This window comes from Balaenoptera borealis (genome assembly GCF_965194805.1).
Source record: "Balaenoptera borealis genome assembly, chromosome: 13".
Taxonomy (NCBI): Eukaryota; Metazoa; Chordata; class Mammalia; order Artiodactyla; family Balaenopteridae; genus Balaenoptera; species Balaenoptera borealis.
In genome coordinates, this window is record NC_138870.1 from 99,149,173 (window position 1) to 99,168,400 (window position 19,228).

The 19,228-nt window shown below is 61.3% G+C and overlaps 2 protein-coding genes across 3 annotated transcripts in view; one reads left to right on the plus strand and one right to left on the minus strand.

Moving 5' to 3' along the window:
• Positions 1-11,019, plus strand: part of SREBF2 (sterol regulatory element binding transcription factor 2) — a 60,147-nt gene extending 49,128 nt beyond the window's left edge. Inside the window, exons 14-19 of the mRNA XM_082351419.1 lie at positions 759-868; positions 2,027-2,159; positions 4,635-4,803; positions 6,936-7,121; positions 8,604-8,715; positions 9,218-11,019. Coding sequence (XP_082207545.1) covers positions 759-868; positions 2,027-2,159; positions 4,635-4,803; positions 6,936-7,121; positions 8,604-8,715; positions 9,218-9,438 — 931 coding nt within the window. The 3' untranslated portion in view covers positions 9,439-11,019. The remainder of the gene's footprint in view (positions 1-758; positions 869-2,026; positions 2,160-4,634; positions 4,804-6,935; positions 7,122-8,603; positions 8,716-9,217) is intronic.
• A 2,422-nt stretch (positions 11,020-13,441) lies between these two features.
• Positions 13,442-19,174, minus strand: SHISA8 (shisa family member 8). Of its 2 annotated transcripts, none has more exons than XM_082351438.1 (4): positions 18,198-19,174; positions 15,433-15,566; positions 14,511-14,657; positions 13,442-14,143 (listed from the first exon to the last, which is right to left on the minus strand). In XM_082351438.1, the coding sequence occupies exons 1-4, from the start codon at positions 18,719-18,721 to the stop codon at positions 13,749-13,751; spliced, it is 1,200 nt and encodes a 399-aa protein (XP_082207564.1). In that variant the 5' UTR covers positions 18,722-19,174; the 3' UTR covers positions 13,442-13,748. The 2 variants fall into 2 exon arrangements, with proteins under 2 accessions (XP_082207564.1, XP_082207563.1); XM_082351437.1 differs by lacking the exon at positions 18,198-19,174 and adding an exon at positions 16,038-18,157.
• Positions 19,175-19,228: the final 54 nt, after the last annotated feature.

Consider the following 19,228-nt stretch of genomic DNA (forward strand, 5'->3'; position numbering starts at 1 on the left):
GAAACAAGCCCTAGTGTAGGGTCGAGAGGGAAATCCAGTGATTCCTTCATGTTTATTTCTTGAACCTGGCAGCCCCACAAGAGCCCTCTGTGGGCTCTGACCTGGCCTCTGCCTTTTACTGCCAGACCAAGTGTATCACTTTCCCCCTTTTTCTCCTTTTTATCCATCCCTTCACCAAGTGGAGTCAGTTCTTGGAGCAGTCAGGGATTTGATTCTTTTGCTTTGCTCTTTGCCAGGGGAAAGGTGGCCTGTGGAGGGTGTGGAATGGGATGTGGGGAGCTTGGCAGAAGGCAGGCGCTCTGGCCCAGACATCTTGTGGGACCCCGACCTGTATTGAGTGTGTCAGGCAGTGTCTTATTCTTACAGAGTTATTGAGCGCAGTCTTTCCTTCACAGAGTCAGACCTGAGAGGCAGACGGGCCAGGGTCATCTGGTTCACGGCCCAGTCCTGACTGGAGTGCACCTGAGCGGAGAGGGGAGGGCGGTCCTGCCTGGGAGGTCAGAAAACTTCTGGGCAGAGACGACAGTTGAATTGGGTCTTGAAGGGCGAGGGATGCAAGAGAAAGCTGGCTCTCCCGGCAGAGGGGAGAGTGTCAGGACCGGTGTCAGGGTGGCCTGGGGAGAGTGTGAGTGGTGTGAGAGGCAGAGCTCGGGGTGCCTGGCGTTGTGAGTCTCAGAGCTGGGGGCTGGCCAGCCAGGCCATGAGCGTGGTCCTTGTGTACATTCTGATGTGTGCGGGACCCTTTCTTTTCCTTCTAGTGAATTCTCCAGTGCTCTGGAGTACCTGAAATTACTTAATTCTTTTGTGGACTCTGTGGGGATTGTGACCGCCCCCTTCTCCAGCAGCTGCGTGCTCAAGTCAGCCCTTGGTAAGCATCTTGTGGGGCAGCTCTGCAGGCCTCAGGTTGCTTGATTCAGCCCTTCACAGCCCTTGTGTCCCAGAGTCCAGGGTTAGTTATGAGTCTGCACTCGAGAATCTTCTCTGGATCTGAGGTGTGTATCTGCGGCCCCATGTAGCCCCCATGCACAGTTCCCCCGTGCTGGACAATGTTTTGCGGGCAGGAGATCATGATCTTCCTAGAAGTGTGACCATGAGGGAGTTAGTGCCCTCCCTGGGCCCTGGATGGGAGGGGCAGGTCAGGAGTTCTCCCAAACGCTCAGAACGGGCAGCAAGTGGTCCCGGCACTGGGAGCTGGTGAGGGGCTCACCTTTCAATACACAGTGGTCCCCGGGGCTGCTCTTGGGCCTGACACTCCGCCAAAGAGGCCTTTCATCCGGGCATCTATATTGCTACGGTACCCGTCGCCTTGGGTGGCACAGCACAACCACCGACTGAATTGGCACCAGGACATTCTTTGCTTCTGTCTCTAAACTGCCATCTGGGTGATGGCACACGAGCTGTCACCTCTTGTGCTTCTGAGGCTGCTGGGGGGCAGCGATGTGGAGCTCCCTTCTGGCCGCTCTCCCTAGAGAGAGAAGGATCCCAGAGAAGCAGCTGCCCCGTTGTGACCACTGACCTCGTGGCCTGTCTTTATTTCAGAATTTAGAAAAGAACACGTTCTTAAGCCTTTCATCGTACAGGTCCACTGAGAAAACTTAGCCTCAGAGAGGAAAACACTAAAGAGATTCTAACCTGAGCCTGTTACTACAAATACTTTGGAAACACCACTTTTCACAACTGTTGGAAGTTTAGGTTGTTTCCAGCTTTATACTTAAAAATAACACCACAGTGAACATCTTCGTTGAGCTTTTTTTCTCTGTTTAGGCCAATTTCTTTGTGATGGATTGCCAAAAAAATGGGATTACTAGGTTAATAGGAGTGGACATTTTTAAGGCTGTTAATACAGATTGCCAAATGTGTTCTGAGATGGTGCTGGTTGGTCCTCCCACCAGAATCGTGTGAGAGGGCAGCCCACAGGCCCCAGCCCGTCGCCAGGAGGGAGAGGGGGCACGAACGAGGGGAACCAGGTGCAGCCAGCAGGCTCTGGTTGCTGTGGGTGCTGGAGCAGCGTTCTGTTCACCTCTAGGCCCAGACGTTGTCTGTCGGTGGTGGACGTCCGCGATCACCATGGCCATCAGCTGGCTCCAGGGAGACGACGCAGCTGTGCGCGCTCACTGTACCGAAGTGGAGCGTGTTCCCAAGGCCCTGGAAGCGACAGAGTGCGTAGCCCCCCTTGACCGCTTGCTTGCTTCTCTCCAGGGGAATCCCCAGCGCCAGCTGTGCCAGGCTCACTGGGTTAGTGGGAGGGAGCAGGTCTGGGTGGCCATCTGGGTGAAGGGTCAGGCAGCCTGGGGACTGCATGACAGATGGAGAGATGAAGTGAGGGGGTGAGGGCACCATGGAGAGACCAAACGTGGCGAGCACGTCTGTCCGTGTGTGTCACCCCAGCAGCGGTCAGCGCTGCTTCCGGGCCTCCTTGCACAGGCTGACGGGCAGGGAGAGCCGGCAGCCCCCAGCATCTTCAGAAGCTCCCGCTGGAGCCGGGCAGGGTGCGGATGGCTCACAGCCAGCACCGGCTTGTGAGGGCCCGAGGGTCCTTCTCTCACGTGCCAGCACTGCATCCGGTATCCTCTCCGCCGCCCTCCACACCCCCACCGGCGCTATCACTAAAAAGGCCTTTAGCACAAGGCATCACTGGAGAGCTTTTGACAGTCCTCTTGGGGGACTCATGCCTGCTTCTTGGGGGCATTTGGCCCATAGTGACGAGCAGCCTGCTGATATCCTGGCTGCTTCTGACTGGATCTGAGTGTCCCTGACGTCTTCTGCCATTCGAGAGGAATTGTAAAATGCTCCAAAACAGAAAGGCCTCACTGGGTCTTTCCTCAGAGCCAAGGCTGAGCAGATGCTTAACCAGGAGAGCGGGAGGGAGCTGAGAAAAGCAGGTTGAGGCAGGTTCCCTAAAGTCGGTCTGACACTCCGATTTCATTTAAGTAACCCATTTTTAAGCACCCTGACCAGTGAGCACCCATCCTGTGTGTGTTTTCTCCCAGTCAGTGCACCTGAGGAAACTGAGGCTCGACGGGTAAATCATCTAAAGTCACCTCACTTCTAAGAACAGAGCCCCGGCGTGCAGCTAAGACCCCCGGCAGGCGTTCCTTCCCCCGAACTCAGTCACTCCGGGGTCCCTTTGCTCTTTAGGGATAATGATGCTGTGGGACCCCTCCCCCAATCCCAGCCTCCCCATTGTCTCCCTGACTTGCTCTATGAAACGAGGCTAAGTTTCTCCAAAGAGTTGAACACCCGGCTTCTGGGGCAATGGCCATTAGAGAACAGGTGCAGATAATGGGACCAGTACTGTACGTCACCACAGGTAGCAGCCAGTGGTATTGTGGCTACTTTACAGATGAGGAAACTGAGGCACAGATTGTTTGAATGACCATCTTAGGCGGCTTCTTAGTGGCAGTCCTGGTGGTTGAGCCTGCGTCTCTGATCCCTTCCTGTCGGCCACGAGCCGCATTCTGGGGTCTCCTGTACCCCTTCCATGATTTCGTCATTCCTTCCGCGAATACTTAGCTGAGAGCGTACTCGGTGTCGGCTGCGTTCTAGGCTCTGGGAGGCGGCAGTAAACAGCACAGCAAGTTATAGCCGTAAGCGAATAGACAGTGGCCGTCCTGCCCAGCGCCTTCTCCTGTGGGAGCTGTCGCCTTGGCCTGTGCCAGGCCAGTCTCGGCTCCCGTGAAGCAGCCGGCGCATCGCTGGGAGGGGTTCCGGGCCAGAGGCCGGTCAGCCTCCGGGAGTTCGCACAGCGCCTGGTGAGGGAAGGAGGCGCATAATTGGGGGAGCCAGGGGGCCTGACCCGGGGGGCAGCCAGAGGAGGCTTGTAGGGGGCAGGACAGGAGAAGGCGCACGAGAGGGCCGGGCAGGTGGAACAAGTCTCAGGAGACAAGTGGGAAATGGTGAGAAAGGGTATTCCAGGCAAAGGCACCCACGTCAGCAGAGGCAAGGCGTGAGGAAGGGAGAGGAGATGAGCTTCGGTAGCCTGGAGCCTGGAGCCTGGAGCAGGGTCAGAGGCAGATGGGAGGCAGGGCCGCGGCCAGGCTGAGAAAGGCCTTGTTTAGAGCTTGCTCTCCCTCTGCTCCCCTCACTTCCTCCTCCAGCCATGCTCGTTCCTGGATATTCTCACATGTGTCAGACACTCAGGGCCTTTGCATATGCTGCTCCTCTGCCTGGAACCCTCCTTCCTAGAAATCCACACTCCTGCTTCCCCGGTTCCTTCAGGAGTTCCCTCAGGTTCCTTCTGCGTGAGTGTCACCTTTCCAGAGAGGACGTCCTTGACTATCCTCTATAAAACGCCACCCCATTCCTCTGCGTGACTTTCCTTCATGGCACGTCCACCACCTGGCATTACGCAGTCAGCATCTAATGCATTTATTGTCTGGCTCCTTCACTAGGAAATGAATGCCGTCAGCCTTCCTTGAATGAGGAAGGTGCTTAGGGGTGGGAAGCCTCCCTCACTCAGGGCTGTCATTTCCGATCTGGAGCTGGGGATCTGGAACCATTATGGCAGCATGTGGTTTAACAGACAGACCCACGTGTCACAGCAGCGAGGGGGCAGTCGTCTCCGGCTTGGGCTCCCCCTTCATTCTCAGGCGACGTGCACTGACCTCCTGCCTCTCGCCTCTCTCACCGCCCAGGAGCCCCCTGGTGAAGGCCGTCTTCCACACCTGCAGAGCTATGCACGCCTCACTCTCCGGGAAGGCGGACGGGCAGCAGAGTTCCTTCTGCCACTGTGAGAGGGCCAGTGGCCACCTGTGGAGCAGCCTCAACGTCAGTGGGGCCGCCTGCGACCCAGCCCTCAGCCATGTGAGTGGGGGCTGCTTGTGGCCCCTCGGGGAGGTGCTCAGCTCTGCTGGGTAAGAGCTCTCTTACCCGCCTTGAGCCCACCCAGCCCATGGGGCTGTGCGAAAGACAGACCAGGCAAGCAGCCCCCTTCCCCAGAGCGTAGCCTGTGGGTCCAGGTGGCTTTCCTCTCAGTACTTGGACGAGCATGTTCCCACCTGAGTCCTGGGTCCTGCGGGCCCTCAGCTTGGTCAGCCCCAGGCGAACCTCAGCTGGCCAGGGCTCTGCATTTGGTCCAGGCAGCTTGCCCGACTCCCCAGGCCCCCGTGGGCCCCCGCCCCCTCGCATGCACATCCTGAGCCAGCTGAGCGTCCTGGGCACCCCCGTAGCTGGCTGCACACCCTCGAGCGGGCAGCTGTGGTGCATTGTAGTTGCATTGCATGTTCTGGCGGTACCCATGCAATGTTTCCACAGTGCATCACAGAGGCCTGCCCAGCCCTCGAGAGACTTCCAGCCAGACCTTGTCAGAGGGCTCTGCTCTCGCTGCTGGGTCACAAGGCAGGGCCATCCGGGAGAGGGGAGGGGAGGCGTGCACGCAGCTGAAGGTGAAGCATCATCTGTTCACAGGGAGGAGCGTGGTTTCACTCCAGAAAGGGAGACAGGAGGTATGTCCTGGAGGGTCAGGCTCTGAGCCCCTCACTAGGGTTTGGTCTGGCACTTCTGGCTAGAGGTCATCAGTGGCCCCAGACCCTGGGGTGAACCCAGGACAGCAGCCAGCCCTACAGGACAGGCAGTGTGCCGACAGGGCCCAGGACCAAAGGCTCGAGGGGGAGCCACAGCTCGCTTTGTGCGATTCCTCTGCTGGTGTCCAGTACTGTTTGTCTTCATGAGAGAACTAGACTGTCTCAGCTTAGTTTGGGGAAGGAGAGAGAGGCTGCAGGCACCCTTGGGATTGGGGTTCCTGTGTCGGAGAATGAGCCTAGAAGAAGGGAACTCCACAGAGGCTGGCCTCCCTCAGGGGGCAGAATTTCAGCCCCAGGCTGCTACCCCACCTCTTAGAAGTGCCACGTTTGTTTGAGGAGGGAGACCTCATCCGTGTCCCCCCGAAAGCTGTCAGCAGCCAAAAAACACTGTGGCCAAGGGTTAGGCAACGTGCAGGTTCAAGGCAGGGTGCAGGGTCTGGGGCAGCACTGCGACCTCCCCAGGTCCAGCACCCTGGAGAAGGGGAAAGCCAGGCTGGACAAGACGAGGAATGGCCTGGGGGAGTCCATCAGAGCCTGAGGGCTGCATGTGACCCATCTCGAGAAGCGCTGCTCCCTGGTGCTGAGGGCCCTCTGGAGCGAGGCAGGTGGCCTGGCCTTGTTGGTGCCTGGCGGCATCTGTGCTTAATGGCACCAGTGTGGGCTGAGGCCAGTGCTTCTGAGGCCGGGCATGGTGCCTACACGCAGTGCTCTCACATGACGCTCACTGCAGCCCTGAGGTGCCCGTTTTGTGGGTGAGGAAACTGAGGCTCAGAGAGGTTTGGTCATATGTCAGGGTAGATCTGGGTCAGTGGATCCAAACCCAAGCATTCAGCTGCCCTGCGGCTCTGCCTTCTTGGGCTCCTGTCTCCCCGACCCCAGAGGCCACTTGGGCCGGGCCTTGGTTGCCCTCTGTTGAAGCGAGCCTCTTCTCCCTGGTCCTCCATCTCCAGGCTCTGCTGCCACTTCAGGCTTTTGGATTCCACTGGAAGGAATGGGGCCGAGGCACCTTTTGAGTATCTCAGCCTTCCGGCCAGCCATGGGAGGGCTCCTGTGAGGTGGGAGGGACCTGTGATTTCCTGTCAGACCCGTGACGGTTTTATTCCTGTCCTCGCCACTTGTGTCCCCTACACGAGCCTGCAGCCTTTCTCTGAGCCTTGGCTTCCTCACCCACAAGATGGGAGAACAGATCTACCACCTGGGGCCATGGAAAGGACTAGATGCCGTGAGCTTAAGTTCACTCTCCAGCTGTTCTCTTGCTCCCTGTGGGGTGTTTTCCAGGCTCCCCCGTCTGGGGTTCCGCCCTTCGTCCCGGAGCTGCCGGGTGTCAGGCTGGGGAGGGCCTGGTGGGTGCTGGGATCCTTGCCCCGGGAATCGGCCAGTCACCTGTCTCCTCCCTCGTGGCCCACCCTGCAGGTGGTCCAGCTGCTGACCTGTGACCTGCTCCTGTCACTGCGGACAGCACTCTGGCAGAAACAAGCAGGAGCCAGCCAGGCCCTGGGTGAGACCTACCACGCGTCGGGCGCTGAGCTGGCTGGCTTCCAGCGGGACCTGGGCAGCCTGCGCAGGCTGGCACATAGCTTCCGCCCGGCCTACCGCAAGGTGAGGCCCGGCCTGCTGCCGGGGGAGGGCAGAACCCAGCACAGCACTGGCCTGGGGTCGTGGAGTCAGCCTCCTGAGGTCAGCTGAGCTGTCAGGCACTGGGCTGCGTGCCATATATCCCCTTGTTTGGCTCATGTTGGTGGAGTACTTGCTGTATGCCCAGCCCTGGAGCGTGGTGGTGAGCAGGCCACACGGCTGCAGACAGAGGACAATACAGATTGAGCCTCACCAGTTAAACTCGGGAATGGGGGGCTCTGGGGGCAGTGGGAGCAAGAAGGGGCTCCCAGTCTGAGCGGAGAGGGGCGGGAAGGCCACGAGGAAGCTCTACTCTGGCTTTCATAATTGGTGTCAGAGCAGCAGAATGCCCCTAGACAGGCCTTTCATTCTTTTTCTGAGCCACTGGGGGCTTTGGTTCTGCTGCCTAATGCCCCACGTAACATCCCCTTGGCGATGGCTACACGGTCTGAGATAAGCTCTGAGGGCAGGTGTGTAACTGGGCTTACTGTAAGCAAATCATTTCACTGTGTGGTTTATTTTTATTGCTAATTAGGGTAATATACTCAGCATGTTCTCGCCACCTGAATTATTTTCCAGAAATTCAAGCGAGAAGGCCAGAAGTGTGGGGAGGGAAGGGTGCGAAAAAGAAGGGCTCAGGGTGAGGCTGCCCCCACCCTAGGATGCTATGGGGCCCTCGCAGGGTTACGCTGTGGCCCCTGTGTGCAGCGAGCCAGGACAGACACGGCAGATGGAGTACAGTCATGTGAGAGCCACTCCCCTCGCCGTGGAGAAGAGGAAGTGTGCCCCAGGCACTGTGGCCCCCATCAAAGGCCTCCTTAGAAAAGACTGCCACCTGCCGAAGCCCTTCACCACCTCCCCCGGTGCCTTCCAGGGCAGCGCTCCTCACACACTGAGATGTTAAGGTGTAAAAGAACCTTGAGATGTTAAGAAATTAGAGACCTAGGCCTGGCCCCCCCATCCCCAGTGACTCGTATTTACAGAAGAGCTGCAGACTTTCACCTGGAAACCTCTGGACTCTGTTCCTTTCTGAAGAAACAGGAGGCAGCAGGACCCTGAACCTCCTTGGTGCCAGCGCAGCCGCCCCCTGCCCCCTCCTGTCCCTGCCTCACCTCTGTCCTGTTTTCGCGAAGTGAGGGTCCCCCCAGGCTACTTGTCCTCCAACCCCAGAGGGCACGTTGGCGCTCCGGGTCAGCCGTAGAGGAGGCAGCCCTTGGCCTCTTAGCTCGCCGCTGTCTTGCTCCTGCCCCACCAGGTGGCCTGTGCTGTGTTCCCCTTTTCTGCCTGGCTTGTGTCGCGGGTCTGAGTGAGGACGAGAGAGGTTGCTTTCAAGGGGTGAGCTGGGCAGGGTGTTGTGGAGAGGAGAAGGGGTGTCATCGGGTGGCAGACGAGATGCTGCAGGGAGAGAGACCTACTGGGGCACAGACAGGTGAGGACCCCCGGCTTGTGTCCCCCTGCACCTCCCAGGTGTTCCTGCATGAAGCCACCGTGCGTTTGATGGCGGGGGCCAGCCCCACCCGTACACACCAGCTGCTGGAGCACAGCCTGCGACGGCGCAACACTCAGAACGCCAAGCACGGTGAGCCCACCAGCACCCAGCGCCAAGGCCTGGGCGGGCCCTGCCTGGGGAGGGGTGGGGAAACGGGGAGGAGCCCAGCCCTGCCCTGCCCTCGGCATCTGCAGGGTTCTCAGAGGCCGCGGGAGAACCAAGGAAACCCAAGGCTTGATTTGGTGGGTGCCGGGGGAGGGTCCATGAGGTGCTGTGGGGCTGGGACGGCCTTGGTCGCGTTGTCACGGGTCCAGCCCCGAGTGAGGAGGGGACGGCTGCGGGGTCGCCCCACTGTGGGAGCCGGGAGCCGGAGCCCGCTGATGGGCCACACCTCAGCCCCGCCTCGGAGTAATAGCCTGTGGCACCGGCCGGGTTCAGCTCATCTTCTCTGTGAACTAAGCAGAGCACTGGAACCTCCCTCACTTGGGGGGCGTCAGGGTTAAATAAACCAGCTCACACCGAGCCCTGGGAACAGCGCCTGCGTCCTGGCGGGCTCTCATCTCAGCGAGTGCGTGTCTCATCGTTCCCACAGGAGAGGCGGACGCCTGGCCCGGCCAGCGAGAGCGGGCCACCGCCATCCTGCTGGCCTGCCGCCACCTGCCCCTCTCCTTCCTCTCCTCCCCGGGCCAGCGGGCGGTGCTGCTGGCCGAGGCCGCCCGCACCCTGGAGAAGGTGGGCGACCGGCGCTCATGCAGCGACTGCCAGCAGATGATTGTCAAGCTGGGGGGCGGCACTGCCATCGCCGCCTCCTGACCCCCGGGCTCTGCCCACCTCGGCCACCACTTCCCTCTGTCTCTCAGTCTCTCTCTCCCTCCTCCCTCTTGTCTGTGTTCCTCCCCCTCCTCCTCTGCCTCCCAGTCTCTCCCTCCTCCCTCTGGGAGCTGTGGGATGAGCCGTGGCTTCTGAGCTGTCACCTGCCAAGGCTTTTGGACCACCTCAGACTAGTGGGCCCCTTGGGCAGAGCCCCTTTAAGCTACTGTGGATAGATGCCCACAGTCCAGGCCCCAGTGGGCCTGAGAGAGGAAAGTCAGGGCGGGCAGGAATTGGGGGCACCCTGACTTGGAAGCGGCAGAGGGAGCTCCGAAGCTGCCCGGCCCCACCTCCAGCCCTCCCAAGACACTCTCTCCTGTGAACATCTCTCCCCGCCATTTCCTGCTTCCTTGTTTTTTATCAGGCTTTCCCTCTGGGGGACTTAGGTCTCTGGGCACCAGAGCGCTTCACCCTTGGCACTGTGCCCAGCACGCCCCCCCCTTTTTATACGAATGTTTTTATATCAGTGTGCTTGGGGTTGCCGTGATGCAGGGCTAAGTTGCTGTGGCATTTTTCTTTCTCTCCCTGGGTCTGCGTCCTCTCCCCTGTGCCTAACAAAGCCAGTGCATTGTTTTCTCTTTACTACACAGGACAGCCAGGGAAGGAGGGAGCCCAGCCCTTGGGAGGTGGGTGGGAGGTAGGGGGCAGACCTGGGGATGGGTGAAATAATGTCGGCATAATTTTTTAATTTTTTAAAAAATAAACGGTATCTTATTTAAGTGTCCTGTTCCTTCTCACTCCCCCGCCCCCTGGGATGTCAGCCCAACCTTGGGTTAGTCCCAGGGGGTTGGGAAAGATGAAGCCACCCATTAAGGACTGGGGACCAGGGGCCTTCAGTATGGGTTCTCAGCTCCCTCTCATCCCAACTCCTACCTCCATAGTCTGTTTTTTATCCCTAATTCTTGACCTGAAAATAAGCCAGGGTGGCAGGGACCAGACCCCAACCCCTCCCCAGTGACAAGCCCCTTTTCAGGGTGGGCACTAGGAATGAAGCCCCTTTCCTTGAGGGGGGCCCTGGAAGGAAAAGTGATCCCACTCTTCTGGATCCCTTGGCTTGGTGCCTACCCGGACGCCATTTCTCCTGGGACCCGAGGGCTGCCTGGTACCCCGGGGCCTGCTGGGAGGCTGAGAGGGGCTGCCCTCCCTCCCTCCCCGTGCTTCTCACCCGCTCAGGCTGGTTGGGGCAGAAATTGGGCCGGGACCCTAGCACAGATGGGGGTACACACAGCAGGGAGGGGCTCCTCTGATGCCAAGTGCAGGCTGGAACAGTCAGCTTGGACCTCACCCACTTTTTCTCTCCTGCCCACCTGCCTCCCCCCCACTGTAATTTATGGCCCCTGCCCACTGGGTGAGCTAGCCTTTGTGTCATGTGTATATACTGTGCCTTTTCTCATTCTTGTTTAGGGGTGGGAGGGGGTGGTTTTTCACTGAACAGGGGGATACACCTATGGCTTCCTTGATGTGGAATCATTCACTGTGTCCTGGATGTAGGTTATTGAATAAACACAGATTGGTACCACCCAGCGTGAGGCGTGTGAGGGTCTGTGGCATGACCGCTGTGGTGACTGCATGGCTTGGCCTCCAGTGGGTCAGAGACTGAGGATAGCCACTCCCTCTCCGCCGAGAGGCCCCGGGGGGCTTCAATCTGACGGACCTTCCTTGCCTGCCCACGCACCTGGCCCCTTCCTCCCAATGCCGGCTGCCTGGCTCACACTCCAGGGCTGGGACAGACCTGGGATAAAAGGGGTATTGGTGGTATTGCTGGGGTCAGAGGTCACTGTATGCAGGACACAGAGCTGGCTGTTTAGGGGACAGCAGAGTGCTTTGGGATTTGGGTTGCTAAGCCCTTCTGTGTTCACTCCTCAGAGAGGAACCTCTCCCCTATTGGGTGGGCCGCACCTTGGTTTCCCCCTCTCCCGGGAGGCAGTGAGCTTCTGAGGATGTGGCCTGCAAGTCACATCCAAGTCCAGCTCCTGTACTTGTCAGCTGGGTCCCCTTGCGTGGGGTGTGGGGGGGAGGGCGCGCATCACCTCAGCTTCCACTTCAATGTGTGCAGAATGGGGATGACAGTCCCTGCGTTTGACCAGGTCCCCATAGGCTGTTGGCCAGTTTGAGCGACACAGCACACGTGAAGTGCCAGTTTATGGTGAGGGCATAGTGAGGCTGGTGAGGGGCCAGACCACAAGGAGCGCTGGGATGGGGGAGTGCTGGGCCCTGTGGGGAGGCGGGGTCAGCAGTGCCACATCGGGATAAGCCTGGGGGCTGAAGTGCGTGGTCCATGACCTGGCCCGGCTGAGAAATGGGCCAAGTCCCTTCAGCTCTGGAAGCCACTCCGTTCTCTGAAGGGCGGTCACAGCAGGCCACACCGTCCCACGGGCCAGAGCAGCCCGGGGTGGGGCTGGCAGCTGTAGCTGGTCCTTGTCTACAGTTATTACAGCAGCGTTTTCAGTGGAGGCCTGGCCCCCTGGGATGTAGATGCAGGGCCCTTGGGACTGAGAATGAGCCAAGAGGTCGTGCCCACCTCCCAGCATAGCCTAGCCAGGGCCTATGTCACCAGGGTGGGTGGCCATGGGTGGCTGATACGTGCCCAGGAACCCAGTCCTTTTGTGAGTCTCTGCAGGATCCATGACTCAGCACCCACCCCCCTCCCCCAGCCGTATCTGTACGGCTGCAGGATAGTCTCGGGGGCAACCCCCCCCATCCTGGGTTGAGGGTGTATAAGGGCTATCTTCCCTGTAAGCCATGGGGGTCCTCACTGCAGGCATGACCATGGGCTTTGGGCTCTGTTCTGCCCTCGGGCTTCTGGGCCTTGTTTTCCTCAACGGACGTAAGAAACAGCAAGGTGGACCCTCCTACAGGTGAAGAGCTGGTGGGTTTGGGGGCCTCAGGGCAGCCCAGCCAGCAGGAGGAAAGTCTGAGACTGCCTGTACCCTGGGAGCAAGGGCCCCTCTGCCAACACACAACCTTCCCTCCTCCCCCACACCGCCTGCTGCTGCCATCCCACCACCAGATTCACAGTGGTTGCAGAATACGGAAGAGTCCTAAACTGGAGTCAGTTGGGTGACCTTGGCAAGTTACTTAGGTCTCAGGACCTCAGTTTCCTCTTCTGTAAAGCCACACACCGTGGGGCTTTTGTGAGGATTAAATGGAAGAAATAGCAGCAAATGGTGGCCATTGTTATTAAAACAGTATACCGTGCCTAGGATACACACGAGGGAAACTGTTGAGGTCACACAATGGGGTCACACACATAACCCAGCCCTCAGTCTCCCCCCAGTGCCTGGCACAGACGAACTTGATGCACGCAGGCTGTTGGCAATGCCCTGGGCCATGGCCAGGTGCTGGGAGCCTGCCTGGCAGGAAGGGGGAGAGCTGGCAGTGCCAAGCATGAGTGGGGTGAGCACCCTGGTGGGGGCACTGCCAAGGCTCTGGGTCCAGCATCCCCATCCCCGTTTTCCCCCAGAGCAGCCACCGGGAGGAGGCTCCCCCATCCTGAGTACCAGCTGTCTACCCAGCCCATAGCCCACAGCCATCAGGGGGGTGGCCCTGGGCCAGGCTGACCAAGTGGCCAACAGCCCAGGGGCCGGCCCAGGGCCAGAAAATGTCAATGAGGATCAGCCAGGCTCAGGCAACTCAAGCTGTAGAGCAGGTGACCGGCTGGAGGGGGCCCACCTCCATTAAGGGGCATGGACCCTCAGGAGCCCACCAGCCCTCTCCCCTGTGCCCAGCCTCAAGATGGCTGGGGCCTAACTGCGCCCTCTCCCGTGGCTCCTACTGGTGTGGACATTAAGCCTGGCATTCAGCCCTGACCACCCTCTCCAGCTACTTCTCCCTGGCTCCCAGAACCCTTGCCCACCAGCTTTCAGGAGCAGTCCTCTGCTCTTGCACATGCTGTGCCCTCTGCCGGCACTGCCGTCTGTCCAGTCAATGACCAGTGCCTCCGCCATCAGCGCCTCGCAGAGCCAAGCTGGGGCTCCTTTATTCTCAGGGATGGGAGTCACAGAAAAGGGTTTATTTACACAAGGAACCCGGGCCCTAAGGCCCCCAGGACAGAACCACTGGCTTTACCCAAGTGGGCCTCTTGGCCCTGCAGGCTCCGAGGCTCCCAGTCCAGTGGGCAGGCAGAAGGGCTGGCCTTCACGGCCAGCACCCTTCCTTCCGGTAGCCTGGGCCCCCGATCAAGCCCATGGCGAGTCCCCCAGGCAGAAGAGGGCTCCTGGCGATGCAATGCCTCAGAACCAGCGGCCCCTTTTTCACACGGTGACCTCGGCTTTGCTGTTGGTGCTCAGGTGCCGGGGTCCGCGGCTGGCGCGGCCATAAACGCCAGGGGGCTGCGGGCTGAAGGCCTCGGGCAGCTTCTCCACGCTGAACTGGCGCCGAGGTGCGTCGCCGGGCCTCCGGGGCGCTGAGGAGGCATGAGACGCCAGGTGGCCGCGGGGGGCGGGCTGGGCCGGGCGGCCGGCCGTCCAGGCCTTGTAGTGGCCCGATGGGGTGGGGCCGGCGGGGGGCGCGTAGCCCGGCGGGGCCCAGGGGCAGGCGTCGAGCAGTGCAGGCAAGTCCTCGGGGGGCCTCCGGGCTCGCGCCGGGAGGGTCGGCGGGGCAGCTTCAGTCGCGGGAAAACGCTGGTAGAAGTCCCGCGGGGAGGCCTCTGCGGGGACAGATGGGCGTGGGTCGGGGGCGTGGTCAGGCCCGGGGGCGGGGCCTCAGCGCCTCCAGGCTGGGACAGTCTGCTGGGGCCTGGGTCTCAGCCCAACCGGGGAGGGATAGGGCGGGGACAGGCCGCTGGAGACGCGGGCTTCCTACGCCCGGGTATCCGGATTCGGCGACGGGGTCCCAGACAGGCGGCCTGATCCAGGGTGGGGTACGGCCGAGGCGTGGCAGCCGATTGGCGTAGGCGCGATGCGGAAGCTGGGAACTTTAGAACTCGAACTGGGACCCCGAGCCCTACAATCTAGGAGCTTGGACACCCCGGGTGCGGTGGGCCCGGCGCTCCGGGCACAAACCTGGCCACTCACCTGCGGCCTTGAGCGCGGCTGCCTTGAGCGTGGCGTACTTGGCGTAGTCCGGCTGCCTCGTCAGGCTGCCGCCGCCCTGCAGCCACGGGGCGCGCGGGGGGCCCGCTGTCGCCGAAGCCAGGGGCACGTTGATGGGGCGTTTCTTGTCTGGATGGGGGAGGGAGGAGATGAGACTCGGCCCGCTGACCAGAGGACACCCTGCCCCTGCGCTACCACCTCTTCGCAGCCCACTCCCCAGCTACAATTCAATGAGAGCTTGTGAGGTGACTTATGAACTTATGCCTTCGAGACTGAGAGCAGAACCTGACTCTTGAAGACAGACTCTCCAGTGTCTGGGACAGGGCCTGGCTCAGAATAACGTGAATAACAGCAGCCAGCCCTGAGCGGGTGCTCATCTAACAAAAGACTTGCCAGCACATTCCATTTGAGCCTGGCACTGAGGCCCAGGACCTGCTTCTCCCAGAGGTGAAGAGAATGTTTGAGGATTGGAACCCATACTGGGGGGAGGGGAGGTGCTGTCAAGCCTGCCTCGCCAGCAGGAGTCCAAGAGGGAGGCACCAGCCTGAAGGAAGAGGCCCACAGAAGGCCACAGACGCGGGCCAGTCAGACCCCAGGGCACTGAGCCAGAGCCTAGAACCAGGCAGACCCCAGAGCCTGAGCTGGGGATCCCCGAATCTAGAACCTTCCTCACAGGGTCCCTGAGGCTGGGCATTGCAGGACCCGTCGAGGGACCCTGGCCACCAAGAGGAGCTGACTAGTTTGCCCACCACCCACTCACACACCTGCAGAGGCAGGCGGCTCACTTCCATTTGGGAAACAGCTCACAGCCTCAGCACACCCCTTCCCCTGCTCCCAGGCCCTGCTCAGACAAGGGCGGCTCTGTGCTGTAGATCAACAAACGCCCTCCCGCTAGTCTACTCGCCTGTGCTGTTGTGGAGGGAGCCCTGGGGGAGGCCATCGCCCATCTGCACCTGGACACAGCTACCCAGAGGTGGGTCCAGAGGGGGAGGCAGTGGCTCCTGGGGGTCAGCCTGCTTCAGAAGTTCTGTCAGTGTCCTGTGGGGAAAGAGTGGTGACAACCAGCCCTCCACGCCTCCTGCTTCCCCATCAGCCAGGTCTGGTCTATCAAAGGCCAGCCCCAGCCATTGCTTCTCACTGTGTGGCCCTGGGCAGCTCTTTCAACCCCTCTGGCCTCCCTTCTCTCTTGTGATTGACCTCATACACCCAGTTTCCCCTCCCAGGCAAGACCTGTAGCCTCCACATGGCCAATTCTCAGAGTAGGTCAGGAAACCAATGGGGTCACGTGTAACCAGGGCCACCTTATTTTCCAAAGGCTCCCCTCCTCCCCTTTCTGGAGTCCACTCCCCAAGACCCTCCATGTTGAGCCTCCTCTCCCAACACAAGCTCTGTGAGTGTATCAGGCCCTTGGACTTTACTATCCTCCATCTCCTCCGGGAAAACTCCTACTCATTCTTCAAACCCCACCAGAAACCTTCCTCTACCAGGAAGCCTTTTCTACCTGCTTACCTAACGCCCCTCCTGCAGCAGGGGCTTCTGCTGCATTCTGGGACAGAGCTGCCAACACAAGCACGGAGAACAGACAAATGAGGGGAAGGAGGAGCCAGGAGATCCTGCAGTGGCAGCCCCGCACCAAAGGCTGTGTGACCTTGGGCAGCCGCCTCCCTGGCTACCAGGACACCCAGCCCCCACCCAGCTGTGACGGAATCTGACTGAGCCTTCCCCACAGACAGCCAGACCCAGCCTTCAGCCCAGCTGCCTTCAGAGCCCGGAACCCATGATTTTCTCCTAGCTTGGTCTCTCCCTCCTGGAGCTGGGGCCTCAAATGACTGATTCACGAAGAAGCACACTGGAGGTGGGACACCTGGGGTGGGCACAGTTTGGCTGCAATGTGGCAGGGTCTGAAAGTCTCCTAGTGCCTGCCTGAGTTGACCTTCATGCCCTGCCCACTCTTCAGCTGCCCACCCCTGTGGTCTCATCTCTGAGCAAGCAGTCACCAACCAGCCCTCCCAGACACCTGAGCAGTTTTCATGCCTCTGAACCTTTGTAAAAACTTTCTCCAAAGACAGACTCCGACTCCTCACCAAGTCCTCTGAGAAGCCTTCCCTGACCATCAACCTCAACACGGCAGAATTAAGGGTGAGACTTGAGGGGAGGGCAGGGCTTCAGAGCATACCCACACACGAACTCAAGTTAGGATCCGGGTCTCCCCAGATAAGAAGCAGGAGTCAGGGCACACAGGACCCTAAAGCCCAGAGAGAGGAAGGCACTGGCCCAGGCCACACAGCACATCAGGGGTGGTCCAGCTCTTCCTGAAGCATTACTAGACCTGTTTCCTGGTCCCCTGAGGATGAAGTGGGTTCCAGTGAATGTGTCACTAGGCTGCCCCAGCCACCCCCTCTATACCATCATGGCCCTCAGTTCCTGCTGCCCCACTCTGGTCAAGGACAGGCCCTGTCCTCTCCCCCTCACCCAGCATGAGGCTCCAAGCTCAGGAAGCCCAGGCCCTGCTTCTGAAGCATCCAGGACCCAGGCTGAGAGCCACCACATTGCACATCACGGATGCAGCACAGTAGCTGAGGCCAGGGTTCCAGGCCCAGCTCTGCCCTACAGCTGTCTTGGAGCTGGTGGACTAAGTGGTCGGGGGAAGAGGGATGCCATGGAGTGCCAGGGAAGCCCTCTTGCCCTTGAGGTCTAGGAGTGGGGAAGCATCCACACCTAGCCCACCCAGGCATGGGGGCCTCTCTCCACTGTCACTTCTAAATACCAGCCTGTTGTACACCATGTCAGCGGCCCACACATCCAAGGGAGTAGGGACCTGGGTGAGGAAGTGAGGAGGGTGCAGGGCCCAGGACAGGGGGGTGGCTGGGGGCATGTGAGTATGTCGGGGGCAGGGGGGGCGTGGGTGAGGCTTCCAGGGTCAGGACACAGAATCCCAGAGCTCCTATCCCAGCTGAGGAAGAGAACCTGGGTCCTGTGGCCCCCACTTCACATGAAACTCAGAACTCAGCTAACACCTGTCCAGGCCTCACCAAAAACGAATCTGTACCCCGCCACATACACACTTCAGGTCCGCTTCTACACAGGGGGATACCCTGACCCTGCCTGGGGGCGCTGAGTGGGGTGAGTGGGGAGGCCTTCTAAAAACCCTAGGGAAAAAAGGTCAGGCCTGAGTCACAACTATGGGGGGTGGGAGGAGAGGAGGGAGGGAAAAGTGGGTAGAGAAGCAGGAGGGGAGAGAGCCAAGAGAGCTATAGAAAATGTCCCTTCCCTGGGGACCCACGCCTCCACCCTGCGCTAGTGGGGCTCGGGTCCCCTCCCCTAGGCGCGGATCTTGTGCCCTCGGTCGAGCGACCTGCCTTCCCCGCCCACTCTGGAGAAGGCGGGAGCCGCGGGGGAAGGCGGCCCAGCACCCAGCTCCCGCCGGAAGGTCAAGGGGAGACAGAGCGGTATCAGCTGTCTCCCTCCGTGAAGGGGGGGTGAGGGGAGAAAGAGACCTGGAGACAGAGCAGGGAGGGAAAACCTGGAGGAGGGGGCTGCTGAGAGGACCAGAGTTTCGGAGAGGGGCGGGAAGGATGAAGGATCGCGAGGGGGCGCCCACCTGGCAGGCCACCTGTCCCTGGGCTGGGAGGGGATCCCGGGCCCCGGCCCCGGCCGGCGCGCGCTCACCTGGTCACGGTGCGCCGCGCGCGCGGGCTGTGCGCCCTCTCCAGGCCCAGGCGCGCCCCGATGCCGGCCAGCACGAACAGGGCGGCGACGCCGCACACCGCGTAGACGGCCGTGTGGCTGCGTTCGCGGCCCGGGTCCCGGGGCACCGTGGCGTCGCGGGCACGCGCGGGAGGCCGGCCAGTCTGAACCCAGGCTGGCGTGTCGTAGTTGGAGCAGCGGCTCTGGTCAAGGCGCCGCGGCCCGTCGTGGCAGCAGAAGCGGTAGCCGCACGTGCCGCAGCAGAAGTTGTAGGCGCCCGAGCTGCAGTTGAAGGGCGGGTCCCACTGCCCCATCACGTCGTAGTAGCCGCGGCAGCGGTCGCCCCCGGCCGGGGCCGCCGTGCCGGGCGCCGCCGGCTCCTGCGCCTCGGGGCCCCCCGCGCCGCCCGACGGCGGCCGCGCGAGCAGCAGAGCCAGCCCGAGCGCGAGCCCGAGCGCCGGCGGGCCGCGGCCTCCGCGCAGCCCCCGCGCCCAGGCCCGCTCCATCGGGCCCGCGCCTTCGGCTACAGCACCGGGCGCATGGCGGCGCGCCGCGGCTCCCTCCCGCCGCGCTTCGGGCCCGCTCGTCCGCGCCCGCAGGGATCAAGCCCGCCCCGCCGCCCTGGCGCTGGCTCCCGGCGGACACCTCCTCGGTCGTCAGCCTCCTGAGAGGACCCCAGACCCGGGTGGGCTCGCGGGGCCGCGCCTCCGGTGGGCGCGTCCTGCGCCGAGGCTCACCTCGGACCCGAGCCAGCTAGTCCGCGCCCTGGGACTCCTCCCGGGCAGGGCGGCGGGTCCTCGCCTGCGCTCGGTCCCGGCCTCTCCCCGGCCCGGCGGGTGTGCGGGTCTGGGGCCTAGTGGGGGCGGCGGGCCGCCGGACACGGCTGCCTTCCCGCCGCCCGCTCCGCGCTGCCCGCGCTCTGGCTGCGGCTCCGGCTCCGCGCGGCCTCGGGCGGGCGGGGGAGGGAGAGAGCGGGGGAAAGGGGGGCAGGCGGGAGGGAGGCAGAGCCGGGG